The 13,327-nt window shown below is 40.7% G+C and overlaps 1 protein-coding gene across 29 annotated transcripts in view; it reads left to right on the plus strand.

Moving 5' to 3' along the window:
• The window catches only part of UBAP2L (ubiquitin associated protein 2 like), a 69,320-nt gene that overhangs the window by 21,728 nt on the left and 34,265 nt on the right, over positions 1-13,327 (plus strand). For all 29 annotated transcript variants that reach the window (XM_060201501.1, XM_007525352.2, XM_060201487.1 and 26 more), the window contains 3 exons: positions 2,213-2,265; positions 4,781-4,866; positions 11,842-12,013. In XM_060201501.1, the coding sequence (XP_060057484.1) occupies positions 2,213-2,265; positions 4,781-4,866; positions 11,842-12,013 (311 nt within the window). The remainder of the gene's footprint in view (positions 1-2,212; positions 2,266-4,780; positions 4,867-11,841; positions 12,014-13,327) is intronic.

Here is a 13,327-nt window from a genome sequence, read left to right on the forward strand (position 1 = left end):
TTTCTGCTTTTTACTTACATACTATATGCTTGTTTTTTATTTAACAAGTATTAAACATGAAGTTTGACTGCTTTCTGCTGATGAAGTGGAAACCTTAATCAGATCATTTCTGTTGTTCTTTAATGTTTTCTCAGTGTAGTCCTCTTCCTCACCCATAGCCATAGATCTTCCATAGGAAAATATCAAATAGGTACCTACATTCTTCTTTTCCATTCCAGATATAGTCTTCAGAGTTCAGGAAGAAGTTCTTGCATTGAAAGCTTAGATTGAAAAAAAGAAGAAAAGAAAGCAAGCTTAGATTAGATAACTTCTTAGGTCTCTTCCAATTTTTTTTTTTTTAATTTGATTTATTTAAATATTTATTTTGGATAGTGACAGATAAATTGAAGGGGGGAGGGAGAGGGAGGGAGTAGAGAGATACCTATAGCACTGCTTCACTACTTACGAAGCTTCCTCCCGGCTCTCTACCTGCAGGGGAGTCAGTTCACAAGCGGTGAAGCAGGTCTGCAGGTGTCTGTCTTTTTCTCCCCCACTCTGTCTTCTCTCTCCATTTCTCTCTCTCCTATCCAACAACAGCGACATCAATAACCACAATATTGTTAAACAACAAGGGCAACAAAAGGGAAAATAAATATAAAAATAAATAAATAAAAGAGTTGTGTGCATTAACTGAGATCTTAAGTCAGAGATCAGAGTCAGCAGGGAAGAAGAGTGGTATTGCCAGAGAGGGAATGAAAAATGTGGCTTGTAACATATCTAAGCTATGATTGGATTTTAACTTGACTGGGAGAAAATTGTCATTGTGAAGTAATTTGGAGTTTACCTGGTACATTTTAAACATTATATTTTGAAGGTGTTCAGTTACTTCTCTTCAGTGGCAATGAAATAGCTAAATACCAGATTTGAATTATTTTTAAATGCTTTCTCCATTTGGAGAGAAGTGATTTAGTACTTAGGATTATGTTAGAGTAGAGGATAAGGGATCTTCCTGCCCCATCTACAGATAGTTTTTAATTTTCATATATCTTTTTGGCTGAAGGGGGGAATTGTAGGTCTCATAGCAAAGATATTTACCCAAATTTCTTAAGAACAGGTAGATTACCTTTCTGAGGGCAAAACAAAAGAGGAAGTATGGAAGGTTTTTTTTTTTTTTTTTTTTTAAGAATTTATTTATTTATTAATGAGAAAGATAGGAGGAGAGAGAGAAAGAACCAGACATCACTCTGGTACATGTGCTGGCTGGGGATTGAACTCACTACCTCATGCTTGAGATTCCAGTGCTTTATCCACTGTGCCACCTCCCGGACCATTTTTTTTTTTTTTTAAAGAATTTATTAATGAGAAAGATAGAAAGAGAAAGAACCAGATATCACTCTGGTATGGTGGTTTGATTTCTTATGACCGTTTTCTACAGAGATTATATTTCAAGTTTTCTACAGAAATTATATTTCTTTTCTACAGAGATTATATTTCAATTATATTTCTACAGAGATTATATTTGTCTGTGCTATTACCTCAGCAATCAGAGTTCATGTTCTGTATGATTTAGAATTAAAACACTAGCTAGAACACATTTGATTTTTTTTCTTCAATCTTGTCCAGTATATAACTGAAATGGTAAGATCCATAGGGGCTGTTTGTAGTTAAATCTACAAGATCTATACATTTCACTTCTGAGTATCCATTTTAAAATTAAATTTCAGTAGCAGATAGTTGTCACTGCTCTCAGTTTGGACTTCAAGCCTTCCCTTCTTGACTACCCTTTCATTACCTTTCACGGTAATCATTTGTGTTCTTATTTCACTGCTGCTAGCATCCCTCTTCAGAGTGCCTGCTGTGTTGTTTTATGCCAGGATATTTGCATGTTCTGGTTTAAATTGGCTGCTGCCATTTCACTGAATTGACCACTAAGTCAGGGCAGAATACATTTAAAAAATTTGCCTGAATTATTGAGTCTGTTGGCACCTCACTCTGGAGTTTTCTTGCTCACTCTGTGCTTTATCATGTGTAACAGAAGCTGACTGTCTATAAAAAATCATAATCTTACTAAACCTGTGTGCTCTAAGATAATCCTTTTACTCCCTCTGACACAAGAGTTTCTGGTTACTAAAATCTGGTCACACTTTTGGCTGCCAATCTTATTAATACATAGTGTTTTCTGCACATGCTTTGTATTAGCGCTTAATTTTCACTGTTTTCCCTCTATTCTCAGGTGCATGGAGGACTGCAACAGAGGAGTGGGGAACTGAAGATTGGAATGAAGATGTAGGTATTCCCAGGTCATTTCTCATTAGTGCATTCTAACCCTGAGTGGTGTTTAGGTATAGAAAATGGAAATGTGGGAGTCGGGCAGTAGCACAGCAGGTTAAGCCCACATGATGCGAAACGCAAGGACCAACGTGAAGCAGGTCTGCAGGTGTCTTATCTTTCTCTCCTCCTGTCTCCCCCTCCTCTCTCCATTTCTCTCTGTCCTATCTAACAATGACAACATCAATAATAACAACAATAATAATTACAACAATAAAAAACAAGGGCAACAAAAGGGGAAATAGATAAATTAAAAAAATTTTTTTTTAAAATGGAAATGTTTCTAACCCCTCAGAATTTACCCATAACATTCTGACCGAAAACTTTTACATCCAAAATAGTGTTCTGAGGTAGAACATTTCATATACATTATATGAAGGAGATGGAGCATGAACAGGACTCTTGAACCAGACTATGGAAAGGACAAGGGGGCCAGATGGTAGCACACCTTGTTAAATGCTCATATTACAGTGTAAAAGGACCCAGGTTCAAGCCCCTGGTCCCCACCTGCAGGGAGAAAGCTTCACTAGTGTTGAAGCAGGGCTGCAGGTGTCTCTGTCTCTCTCACTATTTCCCCCCTCCCCTCTCAATTTCTCTGTCTCTATTCAATAATAAATAAAAATTAAAAATAAATAAATAAAATGAAAGGACAAGTGCATACTTGGCACTTGTGGCTTATGGTTTTTAATCTACCTTTTAAAATTTTTTTATATTTTCCCTTTTGTTGCCCTTGTTTTTCGTTGCTGTTATAGTTATTAATGTTGTTATTGGTGTCATCGTTGTTAGATAAGACAGAAATAGAGGAAGGGAAGACAGGGGTAGAGAAAGATAGACACCTGCTTCACCACCTGCGAAGCGACTCCCCTGCAGGTGGGAAGCCGGGGCCTCAAATCGGGATCCTTAAGCTGGTCCTTGCACTTTGCGTCACCTGCGCTTAACCCACTGCGTCACCGCCTGACTCCTTTTAATCTGCTTTTTAATACTCAAATGTATTCAGGCAAAACAGTCTATGTTAAGAGAAAATGATATGTCAAACTATTGTTGTCAGGCCTAAATTATTCAGTTATAGATGAAAAACCTTCAGAAGGTAATTATTTTTTATTGTAGCAGAGTTAGACTGCCTTGTGAATCCTTTGTCAGATTTGACTTATTTGCCACTTTGAGAAGAGTTTGGGGGAGTGGATTCCCTGTTCTTAAAGGAGAGATTTTAACCAGGCAGTAAAAACCCAAGAAAATGAACAGTTGGAAGAGTTGCTTCATAACAGTTGCTTTCAAGTTTTTGTGTCTATAGTGCAAAGAATGGGCATAATAAAGTCAATTGTGGGAGTCGGGTGGTAGCACAGTGGCTTAAGTACACGTGGCGCAAAGCACAAGACCAGTGTAAGGATCCCAGTTCGAGCCCCCAGCTCCCCACTTGCAAGGGGGTCGCTTCACAGGCAGTGAAGCAGGTCTGCAGGTGTCTTATCTTTTCTCTCCCCCTCTCTGTCTTCCCCGTCTCTCTCCATTTCTCTGTCCTATCTAACAACGACGACATCAATAACAATAATATAATAACTACAACAAGAATGAAAAACAAGGGCAACAAAAAGGTAAATAAATAAACATAGGGAGTCGGGCGGTAGCACAGAGGGTTAAGCGCACGTGGTGCAAAGTGCAAAGACTGGAGTAAGGATCCCAGTTCGAGCCCCCGGCTCCCCACCTGCAGAGGAGTCGCTTCACAGGCGGTGAAGCAGGTCTGCAGGTGTCTATCTTTCTCTCCCCCTCTCTTTCTACCCCTCCTCTCTCCATTTCTCTCTGTCCTATCCAACAACAACAACATCAATAACAACTACAACAATAAAACAACAAGGACAACAAAAGGGAATAAATAAACATAAAAATAATATAAAAATTAAAATAAAGTCAATTTTATGGCAAAGATTGAGTATAGTTTAAATTATTACTGAACTACCTTAACACCAGAATTTAGGCCTTTTCTCCCACCCCCACCCCCCCACCTTCTGTCTTATAGGCAAGAATTTACTTTTATCTGCTTTCATCTAGGCTGTCATATTCCATTCTTTGGGTAGTGGAAATTAAGTATGATTTGGGTAAAAGTGGGAATTGGAAGCTGCAATGGGAAAATACTGTTCTGTATAACATTGTTTTATAAGCTCAGTGTGCATACATTGTAATTCCACGACATAATCTTACTATGTCCCTACCCTTGTTTCATAAAACCATTGAACATATAGAAGGGACTTGTTTAAAGTCAGTCCATTCTGGATTCCTTATGGTAGCTAGGTCTATTTTAAGGTCAGCTGACTGGCCTGCCTTCCTTCCTTCCTCCCTTCCTTCCTTCCTTCCTTCCTTCCTTCCTTCCTTCCTTCCTTCCTTCCTTCGTCTTTCCTTCCTATGTTGAATTCTCCCTACCTATGCCAGGTTTCTGACTATAAAATACTTAACACCAGGAGTGATTCATTCTGTTTTCCAGCTTTCTGAGACCAAGATCTTCACAGCCTCTAATGTGTCTTCAGTGCCTCTGCCTGCGGAGAATGTGACAATCACTGCTGGTCAGAGGCAAGTGTGATGAAATTCAGTCTTTTCCTAAAGGGATCTGCTAAAACAGCTGCTATGAGTTGTGCCAGTAGACCTTTACAAGCTTCTATAGAATGTTGGTATGGTAACTAAATCACATTAGTTACCTGTTTAGATTTATGAGTTGAACTTCTAATCTAATGGAAATCTATACTGTGTGCTTTTTATTTTTTATTGCCATCAGGGTTATAACTGGAGTTTGGTGCAACACTATGAATCTGCTGCACCCAGTGGCCATTTCTCTTTCTTTCTTTTGTTTTTTTTTTATTTATTTTTACCAAAGCACTCCTCAGCTCTGGTTATGGTGGTGCCTGGGGATTGAACCTGGATCTTGGGAACCTCAGGCATAAGAGTCTGTTAGCGGGGGTGGGCAGTGGTGCAGCGGGTTAAGTGCACGTGGCACAAAGCGCAAGGATGTGCGTAAGGATCCTAGTTCGAGCCCCGGCTCCCCATTTGCAGAGGAATCGCTTCACAGGCGGTGAAATAGATCTGCAGGTGTCTGTCTTTCTCTCCCCCTCTCTGTCTTTCCCTCCTTTCTCCATTTCTCTCTGTCCTATCCAACAATGAGTGACACCAACAATAATAATCACCACAACAAGGCTACAACAAAGGCAACAAAAGGGGAAAAAATGGCCTGCAGGAGCAGTGGATTCATGGTGCAGGCACTGAGGCCCAGCAATAACCCTGGAGGCAAAAAAAAAAGTGTTTGCATAACCATTATGCTATCTACCCCCACTTTTTTTTTTAATAGGATAGAGAAATTGAGAGAGGAAGGGGAGATAGAAAGGTAGAGAAATGAGGGTCGGGTGGTAGCGCAGTGGGTTAAGCGCATGTAGCGTGAAGTGCAAGGACTAGCGTAAGGATCCAGATTTGAGCCCCTGGCTCCCCACCTGTAGCGGGGCTGCTTCATAGGTGGTAAAGCAAGTCTGTAAGTGTCTTATCTTTCTCTCCCTCTTTGTGTTTTTCCCTCCTCTCTCCATTTCTCTCTGTCCTATACAACGACATCAATAGCAAGAATAATAACCAAAAGGATAAAACAAACAAGGGCAGCAAAAAGGGGGGGGGGATAAACCCCAGGAGCAGTGGATTTGTGGTGTAGGCACCAAGCCCCAGCAGTAACCCTGGAGGAAAAAAAAAAAAGAAAGGTAGAGAAAGATACCTGCAGAGTGGAAATACTTTATTTATTTACCAGAGCACTACTGAGCTCTGGCTTATGGTGGTTTGGGGGATTGAACCTGGGACTTGAGAGCCTCAGGCATGAAAGTCTCTTTCTATAACCATTATGCTATACCCCCACACTGCTGGAAATACTTTACCACTTGTGAAACATCCCCTTGCAGCTGGGAAAGTAGGGGCTCAAACAGACGTTCTTGTGCATGGCGGTATGTGCATTTAACCAATTGTGCCACTGCTCAGCCCCATGTGTTTTATGTTTTTATAATTAATCCTCTTCTCCTAAATACTGTCGCCCTATCACCACCAGCAGCAGATTAAAACTTAGCTCAAAGATTCAAGCGGTAGCTTAAGTGCATGTGGTGTGAAGTGCAAGGACTGGCATAAGGATCTTGGTTCAAGCCCTCAGCTCCCCACCTGCAGAGAGTCACTTCACAGGCGGTGAAACAGGTCTGCAGGTGTCTTTCTCCCCCACCCCCACCCGTCTTCTCCTCCTCTCTATTTTTCTCTGTCCTATCTAACAACGACAACATCAATAACAACAACAATAACAACTATAACAAAAAAAGAGCAACAAAAGGGGGGAAAAAAACTTAGGATACCATTACTTGTACCTTAAGTTAAATAAATAAATAAATAAATAAATAGGGTCTGGGTGGTAGCGCAGTGGGTTCAGCACACATGGTGCAAAGTGCGAGGACCACTGTAAGGATCCCAGCTTGATCCCCCGGCTCCCCACCTGCAGGGGGGTTGCTTCACAGGTGGTTATGCAGGTCTGCAGGTGTCTTTCTCCCCCTCTGTCTTCCCTGCTTCTCTCGATTTCTCTTTGTCCTACTCAACAACAACAGCAATACTAACAACAAGGGCAACAAAAGGGAAAAAGTAGCCTCCAAGAGCAGTGGTTTTGTAGTAGTGTAGGCACCAAGTCCCAGCAGTAACCCTGGAGGCAAATAAAATAAATATTTTAAAAAAGTGAAAATGTTTTTACTTATACTGAATTTGCAAACAATTCAATAGTTTTTTCTCTTGCTTTGTAGTGTGTATAGTGATGAAAATTTTCTCTCTCAAATTATCAGAAAATGACTGATGAACATTTTAGAATTTGATCCTCTAGGTATTGGGCCCAGTCCAGAAAAATAAACCTGGATTGTTTCTAGACTTGGCATTGAGAGTTACTGACTCAAAGTACTAAAGAACTTGAGATAGGAATAGATGTCAGAGGTTGTGTTGCAACATCAAATAATTCTCTTTTTCCCCCTGCCAGTTCTGTAGTTTCCTGATATCAGCTAGGTGTACAACAAATTATTAAACACCCAATTTGATGGTGTAGTCCCTCAGGATTTCCCCTACTTAAAAAAAAATCAGCCCAGCTGACTCCCAACAAATTTGGGAATACTTGTGCTTCTTCCTTGGATCCAATAATTTTCTTTTTTTTTTTTAATTTTATTTATTTATGAGAAAGATAAGAGGAGAGAGAAACAACCAGACATCACTCTGGCACATGTGCTGGCAGGGGATTGAACTTGGGACCTCATGCTTTAGAGTCCAAAGCTTTACCACTGCACCACCTCCCGGACCGCAAGGATCCATTAATTTTCTATAATAGCCCATAGAACTCAAGACTGTACTTGGTATTAGTGGTTTAATTGGCACTAAGGAGCAGGCATATGTAGGAAATAGGTAAGAGTGCTGCCTAGGAGGCAGCACAGTGGATAAACTGTTACTCTTGTTAATGGGGTCTTGAGTTTGATTGTATGTGCCAAAGTGATGCTTTGGTTCCCCTGCTTCCCTCCCCTTAATAATTTTTTTTTCCTCTAGGGTTATTGCTGGGGCTCAGTGCCTGTACCATGAATCCATTCGAATCCATTGCTCTTAGAGGCTATTTTTTCCCTTTTGTTGCCTTTGTTTTTTTATCATTGTTGTGGTTATTATTACTGTTGTTGTTGTGTCGTTGTTGTATAGAACAGAGAGAAATCCAGGGAGGGGGAGAGAAAGATACCTGCAGACCTGCTTCACCACTTGTGAAACGCAAGGATCCTTGTGCCGGTCCTTGTACTTTGTGCCGTGTGTGCTTAACCTGCTGTGCTACCACCTGACCCCAAATTATTCTTTTTTAAAAAATGAAAAATGCATAGGGCAGGATATCTAAATCTTAAGTAAGAATGAAGCTGGGGGAGACAGTATAATAACTGCAAAAATGACTTTCTCACCTGATGGCTCTGAGCTCCCAGGTACAACCCCCTAGCACCACTATAAGCCAGAATTGAGGGGTGCTTTGATTTAAAAAAAATGTGTATGACATGAATATGCTGCTCTTCTAGCACATAAATGGTTCACAAACCTGGAAACACTGAATTTCATTGTGTTATTTATTAAATAAAGGTTTGCTTACTTTTATGACAGAATGAGTTAGAGAAGTAAGGGCGGGAATAGATGTAATGATTATGCAGAAAGACTAATTCCTGAGGCTCTGAAGTCCCAAATTCAATCCCCCACACCACCATAAGGCAGATTTGACCAGTACTCTGGTAATGTAATTAAATTGAATTAATTTTTAAAAAAAGAGGCAGGAGCACTGCTTAGTTTTGACATGTAATACTCAGGATTGAACCTGGGATCTCTGGGTCCATACACAATTTTCTTCCTTACCCTGTATGAGAGTTTTTAATAAAAATTTAGTTAGCATGGTTGATTAAATTATTGACCACTGAATTTAATTTCCAAGTCTGCCCACCCCCAGGAGTAGTGAGCTATGGTAGGGCTGAAAGTTTCAACTCTTTATTTCTGGTGACCAGCTCCATCCTAGATATCTTTATTAAGAAACTTACTGGGAATCGGGCGGTAGCGCAGTGAGTTAAGTGCAGGTGGCGCAAAACACAAGGACCGGCATAAGGATCCCAGTTCAAGCCCCCGGCTCCCCACCTCCAGGGGAGTCACTTCACAGGCAGTGAAACAGGTCTGCAGGTGTCTATCTTTCTCTCCCCCTCTGTCTCCCCCTCCTCTCCATTTCTCTTGTATCCAACAACAACGACATCAGTAATAACCACAACAATAAAACAAGGACAACAAATGGGAATGAATAAATAAATAAATAAAAAGAAACTTACTGTGGGGAGTTGGGTGGTAGCACAGTAGGTTAAGCGCATGTGGTGCGAAGCGCAAGGACTGGCATAAGGATCCCAGTTCAAGTCTGGCTCCCCACCTGCAGGGGAGTCACTTCATAGGAAGTGAAGCAGGTCTGCAGGTGTCTGTCTCTCCCCCTCTGTCGTACCCTCCTCTGTTGTTAAAAATTCGGTGGCTCTAGCTGGCCAGGCTAGCTTCACGGCGGGTAACAGAGACGCGGAGACAACGGCTGGGCAGGGCAGCTGTATTTCTTTATTCAGGAACAAGGATTCATAAACTAAGACAAACTAATCACCAAACAGAACTCTGCTGTCTCTTTGCGGCTGCGCAAGCACTCTCTCTTACTCTGCAACTCTCCAACTCCCCAACTCTGGAACTCTGGCCCACTCTCGGGGCTCCTAGGGGCGGGGCCAAGCCCACGAAACTAACTGGACTGATCCAATTCTCTTGGCGGGGGAGGGCTAGAACAAACCAATGTAAAGCATACAACAATTCCCCCTTTTCTTTTTAACTAAATGACTACAGTATCAAGTGTGTGGGGTGAACAGAAACATATATCATACAGGCATTTTTAAAAAAGAAACTGGCACAAACATGGAGAAACATGTAAGCAAGTAACAAGAACCAGTGTGCTGCCAAGGGAAGGCCTGAGGGGGCCATTTCTGTCTCTGTGGGCAAAACTTTATCAGCTTAAAAAAAACATTTCTTGCCTCTGGGGGGTGTACTTGCCTTGACGGGCATTTGCATGGGGGCGGGGAACGGCCTAGAGTCCCAAGGGCAGCTGGCTGCAATTTACTTACTATGAAACAAAACTTGTTATTAGCATATTTCTAATAGAGAAGGAATTTGAGACTTTTACATATCAACAACGTCTTTTAACCTTTTGTTACATCCATTCAAGATGGAGTCAGGAAAGGAAACCTCAGGCATGAGAATAATTAGCATAGCCATTGTGCGATCTACCATTTCTAATAGAGAAGGTAATCGAGAGTTTTACATATCAACAAGTCTATTTAACCTTTTGTTTAGACCAACTTAGTTAAAATATATTGATTGTTAACTAATTTTTACCTCAGACTTAAAATGTAAGTTAATTTTATCTTTATGAGAATTACGTTGAAAACCTCTTTCATTTAACTTAGTTGTGCCCCACGTTGGGCGCCATTTGTTGTTAAAAATTCGGCGGCTCTAGCTGGCCAGGCTAGCTTCATGGCGGGTAACAGAGATGCGGAGACAACGGCTGGGCAGGGAAGCTGTATTTCTTTATTCAGGAACAACGATTCATAAACTAAGACAAACTAATCACCAAACAGAACTCTGCTGTCTCTTTGTGGCTGTGCAAGCACTCTCTCTTACTCTGCAACTCTCCAACTCCCCGACTCTGGAACTCTGGCCCTCTCTCGGGGTTCCTAGGGGCGGGGCCAAGCAGGCCCGCGAAACTAACTGGACTGATCCAATTCTCTTGGCGGGGGAGGGCTAGAACAAACCAATGTAAAGCATACAACACTCCTCTCTCCATTTCTCTCTGTTCTATCCGACGACGACATCGATAATAACAACAAAAGAACAAGGGCAATGAAAGGGAATGAATAAATAAATATAAAAAAAGAAACTTACTGTGAATAACAAGAATTCACAGGATATTTTTTTAAAATTTTTTTATATTTCCCTTTTGTTGCCCTTGTTTTTTTTACTGTTGTTGTAGTTGTTGATGTTGATGTCGTCGTTAGATAGGACAGAGAGAAATGGAGAGAGAAGGGGAAGACGGGGAGAGAAAGATAGACACCTGCAGACCTGCATCACCGCCTGTGAAGCGACCCCCTTGCATGTGGGGAGCCGGGGGCTCGAACTGGGATCCTTATGTGGGTCCGTGCGCTTTGTGCCACGTGCGCTTAACCCACTGCACTACTGCCGGACTCCCTCACAGGACATTTTTAAGAACTCTGCACCAAGAGCTTGGAACATATATTTTAAATATTTATTTAGAAAACCAGAGCACCACTGTGGTACCTATGGTATGGGGGATCAGACTTAGGACACCTGTGCTTAAGAGTCCAATGCTTTATCCACTGCACTACTTCTCAAGCCACCAAACCTTTTTTGTTCCAAAGTCACTTGAAGATTCCTATATTCTAATATAAAATTTTATGCCTAAGATACTGGTGTGACAAGTATTCAGTATTAAAATTATGGGTAAAATTTTATATATTTTCTTTTTGGTCTGTAAATATGTACAAATATGTACACTCAACTACTGAACTCTGAGCCTCCAAGTTAGTAAATTTTGGCTTATTTATCAAGCTGCCATGTTAAAACAAATATTTTGGGGGCTGGGTAGTAGCACACCCAGTTAAGCACATGCATTATCAGTGTGAGGACCTGGGTTTGAGCCCCTTGTCCCAACCTGCAGGGGAAAAGCTTCACAAGCAGTGAAGCAGATCTGCAGGTCTTTCCTTTTCTATCTCCCTCTCCACTCTCAGTTTCTATCTATTCTATCAAATTTTAAAAAGAAAGAAAGAAAGAATCTGTTATTTTGGTCAATCAAGCTTTTAAGACTTTGTGTATCAGTGAAGTGACTTCTTTCATATATAACCATAATTTGAATCTGGTGTTGGAGAAGACTGCTGGAGTTAATAGTCAACTTCTGTCTCTTCCTACTAGAATTGACCTTGCTGTTCTGTTGGGGAAGACACCATCTTCAATGGAGAATGATGCATCTAATCTGGATCCATCTCAGGCTCCTTCTCTTACACAGCCTCTGGTGTTCAGTAACTCAAAGCAGAGTACCATATCACAGCCTGCTTCAGGGAGCACATTTTCTCATCACAGTATGGTAAGTAGGAAATATGTGTCCTAACCAAATTTTACTGCTACATACAAAGAAATTCCTTCTCATGGCAGAAGTTTGAAGCAGATGAAAACCTCGCCTATCCAGTTAAACAGTCTTGGGTATAGAACTGTTCTGTTGGATAGTAGGTTACTTTGGGAGCAGACTTAGCTTTGGACAGAATAAGTTAGCATTATTTATTGAATATGCATACTGACTTGTTTGCTACCACTCCTGAAGAAGGAAATTCAGTGAAGTAACTGTAACAGTCTCCACTCTTTGGTGGGGCAGAATTGCCCTGCGTATGTATGTATATGCTGTAAACCAGTAATTTAAGTTCTTTTTAAATCTGCTCACTTGCTGTTTCTCCCTTTCCCTGTAAATGTGGATAAGAATTCTTACTTTGCATATTCTTACAGGGTTTTAGGAAGACAAGATAATGGGTAAAGGCAGTACAAATGTGGTGGCAGTATGGTATTAATAACTTAGAGCTTATGACTTGTTGATCCATAACATATAATAATTAAGGTCAACTATAGCGAAGATTTAAGCTAAACCAAGACAAGTTTTCTTATAGTTACTAAATTATAAAAACTACTATGTCTCTTTTTGCTTTTCCTGTCCTGTTTATTTTTTTGGTGGAGGTATACTGTAGTTATAAGAGATAAGTACGTGTGTATGGTTTTACTTTTCCAGTAGTAGGTAAAAGATTTCTGTATACATATAACGAGAGTTTCAGATGAGACTGGGAGAATGAGAGGGAAAAGGCAGAGCACCACTCCAATACATGAAGTGCCAGGGGTTGAATCTGGAGCTTTAGACATACATTCCAGTATTCTACTAATTGAGCTGTTTCCCCAACTGTGGTAAGTAGGCTTTGGTTTTCACAATTATTATAACTAAGAAATTTCTGTGCTCACCTCTATTCCAGATGTTATGACAGCTATTAACTCATGATTCACGTTTTATTTTTAATATTTTATTTATTGGATAGAGACAAGTCAAGAGGGAAGGGGGGGTGGGAGGAGAGAGACATCTGTAGTCCTGCTTCACTTGTGAGGTTTTTCCTCCTGCAGGCAAGGACTGGGGCTTGAACATGGGTCCTTGCACATTGTAACATTCACTCAACCAGATGCACCACCACCCGGCCCTTATTCTGAATCTTTGAAGTTGTTTTGCATTCGTCGAATATTTAATAATCATCACTATGTGAGATTATCTCTGCCATAGACCCTTACAATACATATTTTTTAATATTTATTTTTATTTGCTAGGACACAGATAGAAGGAAATAGGGAGAGAGAAAGAGAAACTTGTGGC

This window comes from Erinaceus europaeus, chromosome 11 (assembly GCF_950295315.1).
Source record: "Erinaceus europaeus chromosome 11, mEriEur2.1, whole genome shotgun sequence".
NCBI classification, from domain to species: Eukaryota; Metazoa; Chordata; class Mammalia; order Eulipotyphla; family Erinaceidae; genus Erinaceus; species Erinaceus europaeus.